The sequence below is a fragment of the Sipha flava genome, unplaced genomic scaffold (assembly GCF_003268045.1).
Source record: "Sipha flava isolate LNK unplaced genomic scaffold, YSA_version1 0_pilon_pilon, whole genome shotgun sequence".
Lineage (NCBI taxonomy): Eukaryota > Metazoa > Arthropoda > Insecta > Hemiptera > Aphididae > Sipha > Sipha flava.
The window spans coordinates 5,388,458-5,411,609 of record NW_020271713.1 but is presented as its reverse complement, the minus strand read 5'-3'; the positions used below and the strand labels follow the sequence as shown (position 1 = coordinate 5,411,609).

At 26.8% G+C, this 23,152-nt stretch overlaps 2 protein-coding genes across 6 annotated transcripts in view; one reads left to right on the top strand and one right to left on the bottom strand.

The window, feature by feature from the left end:
* The first annotated feature begins 1,153 nt into the window (after positions 1-1,153).
* LOC112690250 (dentin sialophosphoprotein) lies at positions 1,154-11,527 on the top strand. 5 transcript variants are annotated; one of them, XM_025564323.1, is made up of 5 exons: positions 1,154-1,515; positions 8,222-8,332; positions 9,577-10,005; positions 10,409-10,432; positions 11,218-11,527. In XM_025564323.1, exons 2-5 carry the CDS (start codon positions 8,240-8,242, stop codon positions 11,347-11,349), a joined length of 678 nt encoding a protein of 225 aa, XP_025420108.1. In that variant the 5' UTR covers positions 1,154-1,515; positions 8,222-8,239; the 3' UTR covers positions 11,350-11,527. The 5 variants fall into 5 exon arrangements, with proteins under 5 accessions (XP_025420108.1, XP_025420041.1, XP_025420304.1 ...); XM_025564256.1 differs by having other exon boundaries at positions 1,154-1,805; XM_025564519.1 differs by lacking the exon at positions 8,222-8,332.
* A 3,251-nt stretch (positions 11,528-14,778) lies between these two features.
* The window catches only part of LOC112686544, a 33,936-nt gene continuing 25,562 nt past the window's right edge, over positions 14,779-23,152 (bottom strand). The window contains exon 5 of the mRNA XM_025558920.1: positions 14,779-16,645. Within this exon, the coding sequence (XP_025414705.1) occupies positions 16,294-16,645 (352 nt within the window). The 3' untranslated portion in view covers positions 14,779-16,293. The remainder of the gene's footprint in view (positions 16,646-23,152) is intronic.

The window sequence follows — 23,152 nt, the reverse complement described above, 5'->3', positions numbered from 1 at the left end:
ATTTCGCAGATGTGAACATTTTTGAAGGAATACGCAACGGGTTAACTACAATAGTAAATGATAATAATAAATAATAACAATTTATATAGGACAATAGTAAAAAGTAGTAAATACTAAAAGTAACGCTTAACATTTTTTTTTATACCGTCTGTATAAAATAATTTTATACGTAAAATGCGTTTAATTCCTTGTATAGAAGTGTTTTATACCATTTTATACGACTTGCATCTCTACAAAATAGTAATAAATTATGATGAATAGAATAATTTCATTTTGGATCCTCAAAAATAATTTAATCGATTAAAAAGTTCCGGTATTTGACCATGTTAGTAACGTTAGGGTTCTTTCGATTTTAAGGGTTCCGGTTTGGACCCAGTCCCTGTTCGACAGCCCTAGGGCCACATCTCGTTGAAATCCGACGTAATCATACAAACCAGGTTTATTGGGTTGCCTACATGTAACATCTACAGGGCCGTTCAGAGGGAGGGGGGCCAACGGAACCATTTTGTCCCATGACCCATTGTTGAAATATTTTTTAGGGGGGCCCATAAATTCTTGATGTATAATAATTGATAATAAAGCCTCGATTACATTGAGCAATTTTACACGCAGCGTGTTGGCGATTAAAGCGATACGCGACGTCGTGTGAGCGTGTAGCGACTTGTCTGATTACACCGAGCGATTAAACTATAAATAATATGAATAATATTCAATTCTATTATGTAGGTAATGCAGTACATGAATTTAAATGAGCTTGGTTGGTTAAGGTTTGGAAAAATACGTTTGCAAGAATTTTGTTATTCTCAGTAAGTATTTTGTTCATCATATCTTATTATTAATTATGGTCGAAGGGCCCACAAATTAATTTGCCCCTGGTCCCAAAAAACCTTGGGACGGCCCAATGTTATTCTCTGACGCCTGCCGGAAATCCCTAACCCGTACGAGCAGTACAATTACACGTGAGTACACGCACAGCAAATCCATGGTGGCACGACGCCGTATCCAGCGGAACGATTTTATTCCTTGAAGCGTGTTGCCGGTCGAATCGTAACGTTTTTATCAACACCGAACGATTTGATTACCCTTTTTTTTTTTCCTTATCAGATGTTGGGAATTTTCGAGATGACACGCTATCAGGTATCGTGGTACCGTTATTATTTGGGTGGTTAAAAAAAAAAAAATGAATAAATAAATAAAAAAAATCCGTTCACGTTTGCGTAGTAGTATCAGCTCGTTTATCCGGTACTTAATTCGGAAGCGAGACACGACATCGGCTCTTCTTCATCCGTACTGCAACGAGCCACACCACCTACTCTCCACCCGCACGGTCGTACCGCGGGACGACGCGTCGCGTCGGACAACTGTCGCGTCCCAGTGAACGACGGTCCCGGCGAACGGCACAACGTACGAGTTCGATCCGCACAGATCCGTCTTATCATCGTTGCCCTGCAGCTTCGCAGTTCGCACGCAACAAACCGATTGCGATATTGGGGCCGCGCTCTCGGCTTCTCGAGGGTTTGTTATTTATTTATTTTTTGTTGTTATTTAATCCTATTATACGACCATCGTTCTTCGGTTGTATCCATTGTTTTTTTTTTTTTTTTACCACTACAATCGTCGTTGCCGTAATCGTTGTTATAAATATAAGCGTTATTGTTTTTACTGTTTTCATCATAATCATCGTTGTCCTTCCGTATCGCGTTCTTAATGACCGAGATCACCCCAAGCCTCTCCCGGAATCGAATATCGTCGTTCAGTGTCTTGCACCATTTCTGCAGCAGCCCTTCGATACTACACTATCACAAGTATGTACATTATGCGTCTGCATTCAGCTTTGTTGTACCGATAAATGTAACGTCCATACAGTGTCCGAGGACATCAACGGCCGGTCGGCACCATTGTATTTATTCTAACCATAATCGAAAAATGTCCGATTGATGCACACAACTCAATAGATTATTGTCGTATGCTATTAGTGACAGTTTAAGGTACTTGGCCTGTACTTCTCCATTTTTATTTTTCCTTTGTCTTTGGTCAGTACTTAACAGTATAATATACATTTCATAAGAGATAAGTTCGTCAGGATACATAGTTTTAAGCGTTATATATCTCATAAGTATTGTGATTTATTTATTTAAAGTTTTATATCCAATCCTTCTGTTGAAGTTGAATTTTGGAGTAATTTTTTACTAACCTGTTGTAAAACTCAAATTATGTCTTTGAGTACAATATTATTGTGTATATTTGATTGCAACATTTTCTTCTGAAAGTTTCTAATATTAAATGTAAATACTATTTAATAATTAATATGTATATTAGATGCGTAATTCAATTTAGAAAAATAAAATATTTTATGAGATTATTATCATATGAATATTATTCCTTACTTTAATATTTTTACATTCAATTTACTTATGGCCATTTTAAGTTTGTGGTAGAAATGGTAGATTATTTGTTCAGTTTAATATTGGAAGACACATGATACCTATTTAAAGAGTAACAATAAATTTGGCAAACTAACTTAGTTCATATGTTTATTGAAATTATATTTGTGAGATACATTTGCGTATAAAAATTTGTTAGAAAATTAGTGATATATTAGTAAGGCTGGATTAAGAGTGGTAGCCCTGGGGCTCAAACAATTTTAAGCTGATACTCATTTTTATCGTATTAAAATTAGTAGTTTTTTAGACATAAATTGTATATACCTATTAATTTTATAATTTTATAATGCAATTGATAATTTGTGAAATAGTTAAAAAAAATGTATCGTTCTGCGAGCATAGGGAGCAGCTTTGTAAATTATGTTTTGTTAAAAGGCCCATATAAAATTTCAGCCACAGGACTCAATAGGTGCTTAATCCAGCCTTGTATATTAGTGAGTATAACTATATTTAAGTATTATTCATATGCAACACATTTCATTAATATTCATCTGTGTATTGTGTTGATAAATACTTAATAGGTATTTGATAGAGATATATTTTCTTATATCTGTTATATTATTTGTCATAATTACTCCAACTGGTTCTCTTAAAAATGTATATCATACATTAATTTCTTTATATTTGTTATATGCAAATCCATTATAACTCCTTATTACATTTTTTTTATCCTGATATACTTATTTTATGCTAAAATGCATAGAACCATTAACTAAATAAGATAAGCAAAAATAGGTATTCGGGAAGAATAATTAATATATCTTATCTTTTCCATTTATTATATATTTCTTCAATACATTAAAAAAAACAATACCATTGATTTCATGTTATTATAATATTATAAGTTATTACAAAAATAAATAATATAAATATTAGAAACCACACTTATAAGAAACGGATTTAAATTTAAATGCATATATTTATTAGTATTAATTATTTGAAATCTGATATGAAATATCTCTAATATAGATTATTCTTACTAAAACAACACCAAGTATTTTAATGTTTTTTTGCATATTAAATGCAAATTTGTTATTTTTAATGTATATTTTTCTTTAAAGCACATATTTATATTTTATCTTATATTTTTCAATTTTCTTATTTACAGTCACATCAATTTGTCAAATTATTTGAAAGCATATGATAATTTTAATCAGATTAAATTATAAACAGTTAAGTGTAAGATATTTTTTTGTTTGAGAATAATTTTGGGGAAGATTGAGAATTTATAGGCGAAGAAGATATTAAAGAAAATATAAAATCAATGACCAAAATATGTAGGAATTAACTAACTTGTTAAAAAGTTGTAAGTAAATATTTTCAATAGTATTATTTGAAATATTAATTAAATATAACCACATAAAAATATAAAAATTACAAAAATTATTTGAATTAAACTTAATATTTTATTACATTTTAAATAACATAGTTATAATATTATAGACACAATAAATAATAATGATAATCAGGGCTCGAAAGTTCTAGCAAATACATATTTTTATTGGACCATCCTAGAACATCCAAAGATACAAATATGTTTCTCACTACTCGGATACCATATACAAAATTTAATTTTGCTATTTTTTTTGCATATTTATATGTTTTATTGCTATTTTGCTAATTTAGGGTTTATAGTGCTATCTCGGGTATATTTTCACACAATGTAGGAAATAATCACATTTTGTTGATAATAATTGTATTTACTTAGTTATGTTTTTAAAAATATTTTTATTATTGGAAATAAATATACCTCATCAAATATTATTTTATGTTTTCATTGACAATTTGATGTATTAATAGTTAGTTTTTATTCTCTTATTATATCATTGCATTAAATTATCAATCATTTTAATAATCTAGGTTAATTTCCAAGGTAAATATATAAAATAATTTAATAATAAGTACATCTTTACAAATATATTTAAGTAATTTAACATTTTTGTTAACAGTTTATAATTCAATCAGTCCAGACTGTGTCTAATAAGTCAAACAATTTGTAAAATTACATTTTTTTCAAGTTAAATGTATATTTTTTTGATTTTTCGTGCTATTTATAGCACATATTTTAGAATTTTTAACTGCATATTTAAGAGCTAAAAGTAACATTTTTAATGCTACAACTTCCAAGCTCTGATGATAATAATAATAATAATAAAATTTGAATTTACATCTATTTATCCATTATTGATGCCTGAAATGAGACCGTATTCTTTCTTTTGATTGACTTGTTGAGGTGTTAAATTGAAATAGGTTTTGAAAATTTCTTTAATTAACTGTATTAAATGATTGTTGATTAGATCTTGATCGCAGATGTGATTAGAAATACTTAAAAAGTATTTGTTGATATTTATTTTAGAAAATTATTTCATTATAAATGTATCTCTTATGTGTTATTGAGCATTTTCTTGTAAAGCTACAATCTATTTTAAAAAATCCCATCTAATTTCTTGTTCATTCTTGCCATATAATGTTTGCCAATCACTAAGTATATTATGACAGAGTTTCAGCATGTGACATGGATCCAAAAATACAAAAAAATTTTCATTGATGATCGAATGCAAGATGTATGTTTTTACATCTGAAGGATACAGTTTAGCCCCATAGTGTAGTAGCCATTGAAATATTAGATGCTACTCTGTCAAATGTCAATGTCTTCATCAGAACACCAATATCATGCACAATGGATAAGGCTGTTTGAATCCAATTTGCTTTCTCTGCTCCAGACAAACCATTAAGTAAAAATAGCTAGTTGCGATTTTTCAATTAGATTTAATTGCCAGTAAAACCAGATGATCCGTCAATTACAGCATACCATTTGTGTAATGTTGATGAATGTGGAAGACATTTATTAAAAATTGTTAAAAAAAATTTTTTTTGAATAAAAATTGAGGGCTAAGGCAAAAATCCTAAGTTCTGCTGAAATCTTCTTTTCTGTGTGACATTTTAATTGTTTCATAATCATTAATCTTTGTGCAGTTGGAAGATTCTTCTAATGTAAGTTTTTGCATTTAGTAAAATATTTATGAAGAATATTAATGCATTATAATAATATAGTATATTATATACTTATATAAGATTTTTTGGAGGTAAATTGGGTTACAGTTTTTAAAAGGTTATTAACCACTGGTCTAATGTGGTCTAATGTCTATACCATAAAAACAGTGAAACAGCTATCAGAAATTTTTTTCTTTTAAGATGATTTATCAACTGGGATAGATTTTTGATCTTCTTTCTTAGCCATGCATTTTTATTCTGCAATTTTTTTGTTCTAATTTTTTAAAGTTTATTACTGTATTTTAAGATATATCCCAATATTGTATTGGGTTTTGTTGGAGAAGTAAGGTTATCAATTTTAAAATCACAAAATTAGCTTTTTCTTTTCCTAGAAAACAAATAAAATTGTTATCATTAATAAATAATATCACTAAAGAAGAGAATAAGTAGGACTACAATATTTTTGCAATTAAAAAGTAGTACAATTAATAGTAATATTGTACTATCAAGACATTTATTCTTAAGAATGCAACGGTATAAATCAATAAATAATAATACATTAACTTACTAAGCAAATTACAGTAAAAATGAAAATAAAAAAAATAAATGTATACATGGTTGTAATTGTGTTATTTTTATGTACTAACATTGATTATAAATATATAATATTATATAAACAATGGTATTAATTATTTAATTTTGAAAATGATTACATACACATTTTAAAGTTATTTAGAATGGCTTAAATAATATTTAAATAATCAGTATTTTTTTTTTTTACTTACATGCTATGTTATTTGTTTTGTAATAATTTGTACATCTTCAATAGGTGAATAAGATACACACAAACCATCATTATTTTTAGTTGGTGTAACTAATTCTTCAACTTCAATATGAGATGGTTCTGGAATATTGAAACTATCATATAGTAGATCCAAATATGATAATGAATTGCCACTATTGCTTATATTTTTTGCAGCAACTTGAACATCAATGCAAGATGGTTCATGTGTATTCACACTACCATATTCATCATTGAAAACATAAACACATTCTTCAATTTCAAATAACAAGGGAACTGCTTTGTCATGAAATGAAAATGTATTAGATCTAGTAGTTTTAATAAAATCAATTTCTTAAAAGTGATTGTTACACACTAAACTGCTTTTATAAGTTTTAAAATTAGGATAGTAAGTTTTTATACGCTCTACCCATATATTTCTTAGATCTTCAACCATTGGAAACCTATAATATATTACTTGTGTAGTTTAATGTTGCGTTGTTTTGATGCAACACTTTTACAAAGTGGAATCGAGCAAGTCTGAACCATTATGATTTATGTATAACAATTTATAAATAATAAAAAGACAACAGAACACTAAACAACAAACACAAAAATAATCAGTTATAATAAAAAATAAAAGACTAGTCACTACTCAATGAGTCAATCAAATATATTTTATTATCAGTTACTGTTATGTTTGTTATCATCCGTGATAGTCATGTACATAACATAAAAAATAATTTATATTTTTCTTCCGGTTACTTGTTTTTGTCTATCTGATATTGTCTGATTAATTATTACCCAAAGCGTAGACCATTTAGTTAATGCTAAAATGTATAGACATAAAATTATTTTAAAATGTCTTTTTTTATTTAAACTCTATGTTGAGAACATTTATTTTAATTTTTAAACTTTTGTATCATTTAGTCATCATTTAAGTTTTTATAAAATAGATTAAAAATATATTTTTTTACTACTTAAAAAACTTGTTAATATTTACTACTTGTGTTTTAAACATATTTATTTTATTCAGTTTCTTTGTAAGTTACAATTGATTGATAATTCATCAATAAATATTTTAAATTCTTATCCATCAGTAACTATAATAACCAGGGCTCAAGATTTTATGCATTTGCATATTTGTTTGGGAAGTATATAGAATAAATCTGATACGGTACAAATTTGTGTTGTGGTGTTTGGAGTTGAAGTTTAAAAGTTTATTATGCATATTTTTGCATATTTTAGATTTTTTTTTCTTCAATTGCATATTTTTTAGATATATTGATTTAAACTTGCATATTTTAAAATAATTTCTGATAATTTACTCGTAAATCAATTTTTTTGGTTAATCAAAAATATTAATGTAAAATTTTCATTGTTGACACGTTTTAAAAATGTTATTTAGAAAACAAAACGCGCTGATAAATGATTTATCCTAAATTAGTTTTTATCTATATGAATTCGTCTGCAATAATGCCGACAAGGCGATACTCAATAGCGTTATTCTGTTTATTTTATTCGGGAACCCATTTTATTTTTAACTCTGAAGACGATTTTATTTTTATTTATCTTTCTTTCACAGTATTATTTTGTCTGCCTCGATAATCGACGAACCTCAGACGTGCAAGATATGTTTTTTTTTATTTAAATTTGTATTAGTAGGTACGTCTTTTTTAAGTAAAAATAAATGCATATTTAAGCGCATATTTTTAAGATTTTAAGCACATAAAGTCCCAAGCCCTGATAATAACCATTGCCTTGAATGTTTTCAATAATATAAATTGCTAAATATATTTTATTTTGATAAATGTACTTGTGTATATACCTATATACATTGGTTTATTTTTATTTTAAAATTGTTTTTTTGTCACTTAATGGATTTATAAGAGAATATGATATTTGTCTATTTATATTATTTTTGTTAAAATAGAATAAGAGATCATTTAAGTTATAGGCTTAAGCCTAAATTAATATTATTATTTTTTGTTATCGTTGATAGGCAACATAGTGTGATTATATGGAAATGCTATCAAATGGATATGGATGTATCAAAAAGCGTTCCAAGACACTAAAGCAATCCTTGTTTGATTGGATACTACATAAGTTTAACGTAAATAGTAAAATATAATTTTTCTGATATCCTAACTTAAAAAATATTAAATTACTAACACTACTTACTAAATACTTACTAACACTAATTTTTTATAAGAGTTCATCATTTATGATAAAAAGTCTTTATATTTAACACTAAACAGGCTTAAATTGTCTTTCTATTTCACTTTACAGCTTTATTTGTAATATTTTTTTTCTACTAAACTAAATAAAATTTAAAAAATTCTTCTTTTCAACTGGGAATTGTTTAAAGAAATTCTATCTAGATTTCTAATTTATGATACGCTTTGAAAAATGTATAGTTTTCTCTCTATAATCACAATAAGGAAACTAAAGGAATTTGCTCACAACTATGTTGTTGGAATTTTTGTTGTTTAATTTCTTTACTCCTTATCAATATAAGAAAATTTCAGCTGTGATAAATTATCAACTGCTATTATTATTGTTGGTAATTTGTAAATAAATATGAATAATTTTATTGAGTTGGATATATATTTAAGTATACAACTGAAATAATATTTTGTAAACATTGTAATTTATAGTTGTATAGTAGTTTTTTGTACTGTTATAAATTATCCCAAATTATACTTTTTTAAAAATATGGTAGTATAAATAAAAAATAAAATAGTTAAATGATTTATTTTTTACTTAAATTACCATATTGAATTGGCATTTATTATTTAAAATGTAATATGTATATAATACATTTATCTTAATTTGTATAGTTACTATAAATTTAATTCTAGAAATGTAATGAATAGGTAAAGTATAAGTACTTTCATAATTAATAATTATTATTTTATTGAAGTATTTTGAAATGTAATAATAAAAACGTTTCATAGAAATATATAAAATAAAGATTTTTTAATACATTTTAATTTGTTCATAATTTCTTTGGTAAAATTTGGGTTAAGTTATTACATATATATTTGATGTATTTTAATTTTAATAATAAAACTAATCCGGAATATATTTTTATTTTTTAAAATTATGAACTATTGTGATAGATTTTTTATTTATTTGCTTTTAATAAGTTCTTGTAATGTGAATTTTTCAGACAACAAAAACAAAAAATAATAATAATTGAGTACATTTATAAAATGTTTTCTTCTCTATTGAATATTTTATTTGTAAATTATTTACTATTATAGCTGATGGTGGTTTTTAATGTGCTTCTATATCAATAAAAATATATTAAAATAAATATTATCAATTATTTATTGATTTTTAAATATTTTTTAGAGTTTATTGATTAGAACAATGAGTGAAATACCTACAGCATCAACATCAACAGCATCAACATCATCAGCTTCAACATCACAATCTAGTCCTTTTTTGTTTCGCTTAGCCCATCAAGATATAGACAATTCAACAACTGACGATTCATCAGAATCATCATCTGAAGTATCAACTGAAAGCAGTTTTGATGAAGATTCGTCAGATACTAGCACAATTTCTAGCACCAGTGACGAAAGTGACGACAACATGGATGATAGATCTTGGTCATCCGCTTCATCAACTACTGTATCATGTGATGATAAATTAGGTTCCAATAATTCTGATTCAGAAAAAACTATTTTAAAAGAGATGATCAAAGAAAGCTTGTCTAATAAATCATTAGGCAATGATTTAAACCAAGATTCAACATCTTTACTTGTATTCCAGGTCCAGGTACTAATTTAAAACAGTAAATTATTAGAAATACTAAGTATTAATAATGATGTATTATCTTATTTTTAAATAAAGTTAGACCATAATTTTTTTCTATACCATTCTATTATCTATAGCTACAATATAATTAAAAATGCAATACTATAGATTATACTTATGTAATATAATAAGTTGGAGTCATGTCTTACTTTTATTTATTTATTTATTTATTTTTCTTTTGTATTATTATTTAAAATAACAATAGTGCCATCTTAAAGTTTGATATGAAAACATTATTGTCATTTTTATTTTATATCTAAGTAAATTTTGATTCAAAATTGTTTCTTAATTAATAAAACTCATCAAAAAAATGTGTTATTAATTGCTTAATAATATATTTTTATTTTTACTATTTTTTCAAAAGCAATCTTGCGAAACTGAAGGCCAGGTAAATATATTTTATGTGTTAAGTCTTCTAATGTGTCTTTAAATTTTGTTATTTAATAATGTTTAAACAAAAATACAGACTTTATAATGATTTACAATTATTCAAGAAAAAAACACTCAAACTATCTTAAATGTAAAATAATTTAATAATGTGTTAATAGATTTGATTTAAAAAAATAGTTTACAGTATAGTTTAGTTTTTATTACAGCTTTTTTGTTTGTTTTAGTATAGTTTATAATATAATATTCAAAATAAATAAATGAAAGAAAAGTATAAAATTTTTAATTATCTATTTAGCAATTTTCAATTTAACTAAATTAACTTTAATGGTATAAGTTAAATTGCATGAATTGAAAGCGAAATTTAGTCCAATTTATTTATTACTTGAGATATGCAACCCTAGTATAAACAGGAGTAACTATTATATATTACCTTATTGATACAAACAACGTTTTAGAACATTAGAGTTATATTTCTAAAAAAAACCTCGTCAGTATAAATATTAAATAATCTAGCCTATTTACCACTTAATTCACTAATAATTCATGTTTTATATTATATTTTTATACGTAGATTCAATTAATCAGAGTTTAGTTTCCCTATTATACTCTATATTACAAGAACAAAAAACATATTTTTTCTCAGAGTAACCTAACTGCCCATACCAATTAGACTTATTTCAAATTACTTAATTTTATGAAAGAAGTATACCTTGATAGTTAAATAATCACTTTTCACCATTGTTTATGTAATAAATGCATTATAAAATTATTGTATGATTTTAGGTTCATGGATTTGGAGTAGACCTTATCAATGTGGAAGAACATACAAAAAGACTTAAAGAACTCGAGAAAGAATTAGATTTCATAGAATCAACAGAATGGATGTACCGACCAATAGATTCATGCATTAGATAACGTCAGCTTTAATCCCATTTCAAATTCGTTAATTGACAAAAAGTTTTTAACAAAAATTTGAAATTTTTAATATTAAAAGTATATGTATATTTATGAGGGTTTATAATGGTTAATAGTTGTGTGAATTTAAATTTATTGTATTTTAATTACCAATAAAATGTTTTGATACTTAGATCAATTATAATTATTATTTATTTATATCAGTGATTCGTCGAAGCCTGATTTTTTAAATGAAAGCGAACTTGAACTGAACCAAACCTTCATATTTTCTACTGAACCGAACTGAACCGAACCTATTATGATTTTAAGTCGAACTCAAACTCAAACTCAAACTCAATACTTTTTATCATGTACTTTGTACCTACCTACAAATTAAATCAACCATAATAATTAATTACTATTGTATTTTAAGTTTTCATATTACCTATTCTACATTTTAACCTTGAGGTCTAAGTAATTGTATTATTTACAATGCATTTAAATTTTAGATAATTTCTTATTATTATTATTATTATTTTTCAAAACCAGTATTATGCTCTCTCGTGTTGTCTTTTAGCTTATAAAATATTCATTAAGTATCGAGTATTGAGTGTAATATGACAATATAATCAGTACATTTTAATAATATATAAAAAAATAGTAATAATAACTAATTCACAAATATAGAATGATTAGTAGAATTTATAATGTAAGACGTAAGTTGTAAACATGTTTTTATTAGCAGCACAGTCACGGTATCGGAATATTACCATGGATTTACCCAAAATAGATTTTAACCTCTACAATAAATATGATAAAAACAAAAATAGCTAATTTATGAATGTAGATACACTGCTTCTATTGACGATAAACAACTTATTAATGTTTTGGTCGGCGGAGTGTGGATGTATAACTGCGACTGGAAAAATAACATTATTATAATATAAATAATGTATAACGTGCCCTTTACAGATTATCACTTTCTATCACCAATAGTCTAATTATCTTTACAAGTTCGATTTTTGAACAGTAAAAGATACTTGATAGTTCGGTTCGATTTTTTTTCATGCCGAGTTCGGATTTCGAACCGAACAGTTCGACCCATCACTAATTTATATATATATTTGTTAAAGCTGTGGAGCATAGCATGTTATAAGGAGTAGTATTTAGGCATTTTATACGACATGTACATTTAGACTGTGTCATTGTGCATTCTGTGAGTAGTAAATGAACATTAGAACCCAATTAACGAAAAATTATTACTTAATTACGCAATTTATTTAACTTAAATAAGTAAAAAACATATTTATATACTTTAGTTATATGTATCAGCCATTCCTAATCAATTAGTTATATTATCATACTATTCATATAGAATTGAGGTTCCATCAGTGGCGCCCACAGGTTTTCCAGTGCAGTTATAATTATAGGACTCCAAAATTTATTTTGGTCTACATTCATATGACTTTTGTGTAGTTCTTTTTTAACACCTGTCTGTGTTTTGAAAGTTACTCTTGTTTTTTATTTAATTTTTCACTAAGTATGGACCCGATAAAAAGCCCAATTCATTATTCACAGCTACGCGTAATTTGATTTCGTTTTAAAACGATCACCATTAACGAAATTTGAAATGTGTATTTTACATATAATCAATGCCATAAATACGGATTCAAGAGGGGGGGGGGGCGATTGCCCATCCTCACCATCTAAAATTCGCCCATGGTCTTCGGTATAATAATGGGGTCGACTCGATGTTTTCGCGCGACTTATACTTAGTAGTATCTAACCAGCTAACCTTATTTATTAATCCTAATCTTTATTACGACGTCGAAATAAAATAAAATGATAAATTTTATTTTAAATTATTGCTTTAACGAAAATATACAATTATTATTTGATACAATTTATAGTCCATAAACTATATTCATGGCTAAAATGTTTCTACTTTTAAAAATTTCGGGGAAGGGGATCCGGACCCCTGGTACCCCTAGTTACGGCCTTGTACATAGTACATGCAAGTAATTTCTAAATAAAACTATTAGTTTACTGTATGTGTATGTTAGCACTCAAAACAGACATTTTATTAAATATATTTGAGTTTTGTTTCTATATTCAACATGAAAATTAATATAGGAGATGGCCTATGTAGTTGCCCCCATTGTTCAGATACCCATGTAAGCAACTATGGTACTTCTGATTTTTCAATGTAATCACTCTGCCTTCAGCTCTGTTTTGGTTTTTATTTTTATTATGATAATATTATCTTTTTACATGAAAACAAAAAAACTAAAATTTGTTGATTTAATGTATGTTTCTTTAATACGCAAATTAGTACAATAAATAAATAAATAAATTATACATTTTAATATAAATAGATAAAACATAATAATTATAATAATAATTCCTTAGGTGTAACAATTGAATAAAAGTATGAAATTTACCTACATACATAAAATATTTAAAAAACAAAAAAAAATGTATCTTACTTTACTTAATATACTTAATAAAGGAACAACAATGATTTTAGTTTTCCACAATGAATAACAAAACTTTTTAATGTTATGAAAAATATATTTATACACTCAGTGCTTTAAATAATTTCTGACAACTCTATGTTATTATAACCAAGTGCAGTAAAACCTTGGTTAACAGTCTGAAATGGAACCAAGTGAATGACGGACAAAAGAAAAAATGTATACTTATTTTTATGGTTAAATTTTATGTATTTGTATATGTTATGGTTATGACGTTGAAATACAACAATCCAAAAAATAGAAAAGAAAAAAAGAAAAATTTTAGTTAGTTCATGTCAGTGGTTTTTAACCTTTTACAAATCACGACTCCCAATTTTTAGTTTTTTTTTTTTAATGCGGTCGCTACGAATAATTAATAATAGAATATTAAAATGTTTTGAATACCTATACTTAAATAAATAGAAAAAAAAAGTTAAAATAAATTAAATAAATAATATGCAAATGTATGTTAATAATTTTCTTGTTTTAATGGGAAACTTTGCTTGAATTTTCGAAATTGTCCATATGGAAAGATGAACATGAAGTTTCCATATTAGGTTTTATTTTAGAAACTGGTGCTCTTAAATCTGGTTTTCTTACCATACTTATTATTACATGTTATACTTGTAACTAAAATTATTTAAATACATGTGTACGGTACGAGTGTAAAAATAACCAGATATTGAATACCGATCCGATTAAGATCGGTGACCACAATCGCTGAAAGTTAATAGTCCATCGTTATATATAATTATGCTACACGTTATTTTATTCGATATGTTATTGCACTTTCGTAATAAATAGATTGAATTAATACATTTTGGTATGAATAACCATTTGTTCATTATTCTTTTGGAAACCACCGAACTATCTTTCGTAACTTCCAGGTCGAAAACCACTGGTTTATATGAATCCTGGGCATTTTCCGTAGATAAGCTTTTTTTTTTTACAATTCACGATACCATTACGATGGTGGGGAGATCTGGAAGATCTAATTATTTTTTTTGGATTACATTAAAGGGGAATTTTTAAATATTTCACCTGTGTTGCTATTTTACCTTACGTTGGTCCAGAATATTTTCAAATGTATGATTGGTATTATTAGTATTACAGTTAAAGAAAAATAAAGGCCATCGAATTGGAGTTGAATCGATCAATAATTTATTACATTTTTTCTTGTGCAAAAATTATTTGCAATTATTAAACCCTAAAATTGTAATTCAATCACTCCATCATTCGATACGACCCTGTTCAGTTAAAATACGTACATTTTAAACACTATACGTCGTTGAAAATATATTCCTAATTTTTTTTAACTTTGAATATTTTATAAACACAAAAATTTTTTAATGTTTTCGTCGTGGTCACTTCAAAAACGATGACACTCGTATAACTTAAGTGATACACGACAAATATGATCTATGGTTTTCAAAGTTTCGTAATGTGAATGAATTACATGTATTCTCATTTCTTAACTGTTATAAAATCATAATTACCTAATTTAGATAAATTTGGTTGATAAAACTTTAGCATTTAGTGTCGATACCAAATATGTCATCAATTACTTTACCCTTGTTTAGGAATTCTAATAAAATAATTTCAATTTTAGAACGAGTGATTTGTAAATATCGATTAATGTAGTAATTATGTCCTCAGAGAGTAATTTAAATTTAAATATGAATGAAAAATTGAGTGAAATTGTTTACTCATTTTGTAAAAGCACTGTTTTGATAATTTATATTTTTAAATAATTTAAATAATTTATTGTTTGTAACTAGTGTCTTCATAGTGTTAACACAAATATCTTAAAAACAAAAATAGTACACTTAATAAATTAAAAGTAATAATTTGTTTTCAAATAGACAAGAAAATAGTCAAACCTAGCTAATTGATAAATTATTTTTATATTATATTTACGTATATTAAGTCCTAAGCTTTAATTTTATTGACAGTTAATACAAAATCGGCTAATAAAGTACAAAATCAAATCAAATTAAAATCCTTGAAGCATTCTATTTTGAAAATTTCTCACCTGGGTTTTTTGATCGTCTAACTGACATAATAACGGCTATAGGATAAGTGATCAGAAAATAATATTAACGTGTGTAAAAATCGTCAAAAAAAGTAATTTATAGAAAAAAAAATTTACTTACATGCCTATACCCAAATAATAATAATAATAATAATAATAATAATGATAATAATGTGTATTGTTCCTTCAAATATAGTATAGGTATTAAAATATACTACTTATAACAGGAAAACGTTTTTGGCTCGACGGGTTTGACCACGCAGGTACACGACGTGCACATGGTTGAAATTTTTCTATTTACAGTTTTAATATTTTCATCGGTACGCGTTATTTTTTTTATTCTTTTCTCCGTCCCTTCAACCGATCTACGATTCGAGTATACCAACGCGCCTCGTACCTGGACACCAGGTCCTGCGGAAATCACTTATAGTAACTGCGGCCTCCCCAGGAAACGGGACCCTGGGCAGTGGATGCGTACTCATTGATTGCCGCCTCGTAAAGGGACGCTGTCGTGCGACTGTCCCGCGACTTGTTTGTCGTGCACAGCCAACAGACGAATATTACGAACAGCTGAAGCAGCGCGAACGTGACGAGTAGTAGGGCGAACGCGTACGTGTTCCAGTAGACGGTTTTCTGGTCATCCAGGCTGGAAAAGTTGATCTCTTGGCCGGGCTCACCCTGTTGGGCTTCGAATTTGAACTTGTCCTCGATCCGAATCTGTTGAAACACCATTTCGTCCGTTTGGTTGTTCGCACTCCGTCTGCGACGCCGTCTGCAAGAACGAATGAAACGATCATGATGAGTGAATGGTCCAACATTATTTTCTGTACAGTAATTATGTATCGAGGAAGAGTGTAACGTTAATCGGGAATGAAATGACAGAGAAGGAGAAAGAGAGAGAGAGAGAGAGAGAGAGAGAGAGAGATAGTTTTTTTTCATAATATTTAAAATTTAACTCAAAAACGGTATTTAAATTGACGTAATTCGTGGGTGTAATGAATGTTGTAATAATATAAATTTTAGAATATGTATATAATAATATTATGCTATATATTTACTATAATTAAGTAGTTACAATATAAAGTACTATTAATAACGAACATTGTTTTCAAATCTACAGATGTCATCGCCTGTATGTAAGGGGTTTTGTATAGGCGATTTAACAGCATGTAATAACATTTTATCCAGAAAATAAACTAAAGGTTTGAAAATATGATCGAAAGTCATTATGTTTCAATGGCTCCATCAGGAGAATCTCACGGATTCTTACGGATATCTATTACGGAAAAAAATTGATTAATAGCAAATCGTGAGCTTACGAGGAACGTATTAGTTTTCCGCTTTTTTCCTATTAACTCTTTTTTGAGTAGATCAATTTAGGGTCACCTGGTCCTAGGTGTTGTTGACTAGACTCTTGTCATTAGAACACTTATTTTAATATCTAATTAGAACTTAGATAGTACGATTACGTCTTCCTAAATAAATTAATAGCTCTTATTTTTAAAAACATTTTTAACTATTTTTCTCATGTTGAGGATATTATCATGACTTTTATTTTTATTTTTTATTATATTTATATTAAAAAATAGGATAATAAACTATGACATACAACAAATACATCACAAAATATTATTTATGTGTTTATAAAATATTTTTCTTTTTTTAAAACTTTAAAGTCTACAGTTTACAGGAATGAAAATTAACTTTAAATTATATTATTTTACTACATTTACTAATAAATAAAAAATAATGACGGTTAAAAAAAATAAATATTTTCTGCACTCAACTATTAAAAAACTTGTGTGTGGTTGTAGCTGTAAAATAATTCTTTAGGGCACAAATATCTAGATGCTCAAATTGATGTTTTTAAATTTTAAATATTTCGATTCGTCATAAATATCTTAATCATTGTTATTTATATCGGAAAACTGATTCACAAAATTAAATAATTAAATATAAGTAAGTACAGTTCGTGAAATATTTTAATTTTTCATATTTAATCAGGGCTTAAATTCTAAAAAAAAAAAAAATACCACAGGTAGATTGCCAATCTGTTAATACACTACTCTCATAATCACACAAACCTAGCAATAGTAACACATTGCCTAGTCCAGATAGTAATTTAAAAATAAATATGGAATTAAATTTATATATATATATATATATATAATTATTATGGAATTAAAGGATTATCTCAATTCACGACAAAATATCTACAACTGACTTGCAATTTGAAATTATTTACATTAAATAAACTTCCAAATTACACTCGAATTTTTCATCAATTAAATCAAACATAAATGGAAAATTAGTTGAATAGGTATTTATTTTCTTATCAAGTAATACATTCAATATTTAAAAATAAACCTTCGATAAAATAATTCGGAAAATATAAATTATTGTCAACACAGGTTAGGCAACTTTGAATTATTCATATCTATAAGATTTAAAAAAAGAAATTATGTTGGGTTTAAAGTAAAAAAAGGTATAAAATTTTTTCTACATAACGTTATTTGCGATTTTTTTACGCTACAAATACGTTTATTGTTTATTTTTTATCATTAATTATGATTAATGATATATTATTTTAATGTTATTTGACATTTTTCGTTTTTCGTTTATTGATTTCGTTTATTTATTTTTATTTTTTTTCCGTTATGACGTTATATATAACGTTTTGAAGCCCTGTATTTAATATTAATTATTTTTCATTTGCTAAGAACAATTTCATTATGCGAAAAATTAATTACGAGATAAGATTCAATTTAAATATTTTTAGATATAATAATACCTATGTAATATATTTATTTTTATAGCTATAACACTTCAAAGAACTAAAAACATTAATGAAATTCAAAATAATTTAGTTATATAAAACGAATTATAATTTTAATGTCTTATAGAAGTGGATAGCTTTTTAGGGCGCAAAACACTTTATCTTTTCGAACACTTTTGATTCTCGTGAGTTCTCTTAGTATAGATTATAGTAAACATATTTCGAAATTATATCAGAACGATATTAATATTTATAAAATTTGTGTTTATTTCTCAAAATACCGTCGGAATTTAAACATTTTTTTGTCGATTCGATTTCCCCAGTAGACAAACAATTTCGTTTGTAATAACAGCATTATAATATAATATCAAAACAATAATTATTATTGATCTGTGACATCCAAATTAGTAAAAAATAAAAATAAAAATGTTAAATCCCAAATTATTCGGTGATAAACATGTAATCAAACGAATCTGACAGTCAGTTATTATTATTTGGTACTCAAAGAGTGGTTAACACCTTTTTTTAGGCTTCATCCAAATTGGGTTCCGAATTTAAAATTACTACACTATTTGGATCCCGAATTATTTTAAGTAATACACTAGATGGGTCCCGGATTTTTATAGGTACTACACTAGTTGGGTCCTGAATTGTTTTAGGTATACACTAGTTCCTGAATATTTTTATTAAGTACTACATTACACTAACATTTTCCTTCCCATTTTAACAGACCTAGGACTGTCTATGATCTATTTAGACTATAGGTATGGTCAAAAATGTATTTTATAGTTTTTTTTGTTTTGTTTTTTAGTTTTTTTTTCTATTAATTTTTATTTGCATTATATAATGATTTTAACATTTTTAATAATTTTTACCGAAAAAATTCGAATAATTTATATTTTAAAGGAAAAGAAACTAAAAAACAAAAAAGAAACTATAAAAAACATTTTTAACCATACCTGTTATCTAAATAGATCATAGACAGTTCTAAGTCTGTTAAAATGGGAAGGAAAATGTAAGTATAATGTAATACTTACCAAAAAATATTCTGGAACTAGTGTAATACCTAAAATAATTCAAGACCCAACTAGTGTAGTATCTATAAAAATTCGGGACCCAACTAGTGTAGTAGCTATAAAAATCTGGGACCCAACTAGTATACTACCTGCGATTAGCCCCTAGTACTCGAAACCCAACTTTGATGCTCCGTTTTTTTATGGTAGAAAAACTAAAAGACGATCGATACTCAGTCGTAAAACGGGGTCAAACAGTTATTTCTATTTACGGGAGACACAAGGCTGGAAAAAGGGATGTTCCCGTTTTAAATATTACAAAATGCGATGGTCACCATAGCACAAACGTTATACCGAGTACTTATACGGGAATATAAACGCTTAGATAATATCCATTACAATATATATATATATATATATTTAAAAAGAACCAATTTCACACATAAAATATTATAGCAACACGAAAGAGAATAATAACTATGGGAAAGATTCGCTGAAAAAAAATAAGTAAACGTTGAAGTGTAGTTTATATATATATATATATATTTATACATAGGCAAAGTGAGCAATTTAATGTAAATTACTAAAATAATTTGTAACGTCCAACGGTATTGTTATTATTATACTCGCGAGAACGTTTTTCGAGTATTGTACATATTTTATGTAGTTAAATAATAATTTATGTATCTATCTGTTAATGTATTTATATCGTTTAAACGGACCGCGGCGACAAGATTACGTGTCATATAAATACGATAACTGTACATACATATTACATAGTTACATAGTGTATCATTATAATATAATGTAGCCAGTGTTACCGTGAAAAATATTATAAAAAATGTATTGTGTCGAATGTACGAAAACATCTATTAAAAAATTATTACTTGAAATACTTTCGGTAAAAAGTGTTAAAGAACATAATTCGAACATCCAATGCACATGCTTAAAAATTGAAATTAGTTTTTTATTTTTCTATTATTTAATAAGATTTTCTAAATATTGACAATCTTGATTTGTTAACTTGATTAAATAAATTAATCACAAAAAATAATGAAACTAAAGATTTTATTATAAATTGTTAAATTTTCTTAAAACTTTATCATTAATCATTGGGCCTGTTTTCTTTCTTCTACAAAATATTTGAATTTTACCCACAATTGGACCGTTGATGGCATTATAAATACTTTCCAAATACTTGGTTGGATAATTATTACTTAAATACAAATACAATTAAATTATATACAATTTATATACAATTAAAACATTTCATTATTTTAAATACATATATTACTTACTTAATACTTACCTATTTAATACCTGTACTCAAATATTTTACAAATAAAATAGGGGATATAGAGATGTTTGATTAATATCATGAAAATCTGAATGATCACAAATATTTCATGTTTATTACTAATATGTTCTATTCGTTCATCAGTTATTTATTTACTATCATCATTATCAACATAATAAAAAAACTCATTTTATTGTTTTCCTATATCAACATCTCGTCTTAAATCTTAATTAATTAATTAAATTTCACTTTGGTAAATAATTACCACCCAAGGTAATTGCTTCACTCCTAGTCACATATTTCATCAACAAAAAGACATTTGTGACTTTCAACACATACTTTATGATTAAGTAAATTGTTTTTGTTCTTATTCCGCATGTGCATTAGCGTCTCCACTACAAACAAATCACTGTTTACTCCTCAACCATCATTATCACATTGTCCATTATTTGTATAATACTCGGTCTTTTATTATTCACATTTAAAAGTTGTGGTTATGTTAGAATTGTGGAAACACTTGTTCAAGAAAATGAACTAAAATAATGAGTAAAAATTTTTTGTCAATATGTATAAAAGGTATAATAACGGTTAAATAATTAAAACATTTAACGCGTTACAATGATAACATACCTACATAAGAAAAACAATGATTTTCAGTCTCACATTTTTTTTAAATAACATTCATTACCTACCTAACTTTCTTCAATACCAATAGAAAAATATTAAAGTAAGAATACTAACTAAATAAAAAAAATACTTTTCTATCATCGAAAAAGATATTTTATTATATTATGGAGATATTAAGTTAATTAAGGCGCGGATTCAGCCTACCATAACGGGAGAGGCGGATTATAAATAAGTATACTTTACGAGTCGGCTGGGGCTGGCCGGTTGACGGTTTTCGTCGATCATACGGTCACAATAATATTGTTTTTGTCGACTGTTCATTAATTTATGTTATAAAAATAAAAGACGAAAATGTGTGATAATAGCAATACATTAGAATTTTATTACGCAAGATAATGCAATTTATTAGTACATTAAATTAAATTAACAAATTTTGATACGGTCAATGGGAGGGGGGTGGTTGCCCCTACCCACCTGGATCCGCGCCTGAGTTAATCACAGCTAAGTTTATTTTTTACTACCTACATTACGAGCAGTGCCGCAATAACCGGGTGTGTTGCGTGTGTCAAACATACGGGCCCATGACTCTAGCTTATAATAGAGCCCAATGGTAATATTTTAAAAATATGTAGAAAGCAAGAGAAATAAACCATTTTGTAATAATAATTACTTATGAAGATTGAAAAATAATTGATTGATTTTGTTTTGTACACATTATACTATATTTGTATACAATTATTGTACATCAACTTTTTTTTTACAGTCTGTATAATCGATATTCAAAATAGTTTGGTTACAAATACGATACGATTTCTCTGCAGAGTCCGGATGCGGGGAAGGGCATTAATTTTACTTATACACGGGCTCAAGTTAGTGTAGCTATGGCACTGATTACGAGTATTCTAATTCATTTGCAACTCATCCATTGTATTTTATTATAATATTATTATGTGATGAAAATCCATTTTTCGTGGTTTTATAGATATTATACAGTATATTACGCATTTAGTCTGAATAAAAACTTCACTGAATTTTAGATTTGTTGTATTACGTTTTTGTATTATTATGAGAATTAAATTAATTTTCATGCGATGTTTTTATCAGTGGAATGTACGTAAAATATATAATAGGCACTCGTAACCAAAACAATATCTGTAATTATTTTAAAAACCACTGAATAAATACAGTTTTATAAAATTAAATGAAACTTGATTTAAGAAACATACAAAGTTTAGTTAAAAACGTAATTCTGAATAATTTAGCGACTAAAACAGGTCCAATAACCATTATAATAATTTTGATTTATCGACGAAATCCATTGAACAATTTGAAAAGTATTATTTTTAAAATTTTACTCTGGACGTTCTAAAGTCACAACGTGGAAACCTATACTGTACAGAAAAACTGGTGAACGATAAATATTCGTTACACCAAGTTCCATTAAAACTCTAAGCCCATACTCTTCCCTCTTTTATACAGCGTATGCGTTGTCGGTACACGTTACATCACTGTAATGAACCACAAAAACCCCACGCGGACGAACAGCATTTCGGAGGAATAAAGTTA

Coding starts and splice junctions, on each gene's coding strand:
- LOC112690250 (XM_025564323.1), top strand. CDS start 8,240: ATGGAAATGCTATCAAATGGATATGGATGTATCAAAAAGCGTTCCAAG. Junction 8,333..9,576: donor GGATACTACATAAGTTTAAC/GTAAATAGTAAA, acceptor AATATTTTTTAG/AGTTTATTGATTAGAACAAT. Junction 10,006..10,408: donor TACTTGTATTCCAGGTCCAG/GTACTAATTTAA, acceptor TTTTTTCAAAAG/CAATCTTGCGAAACTGAAGG.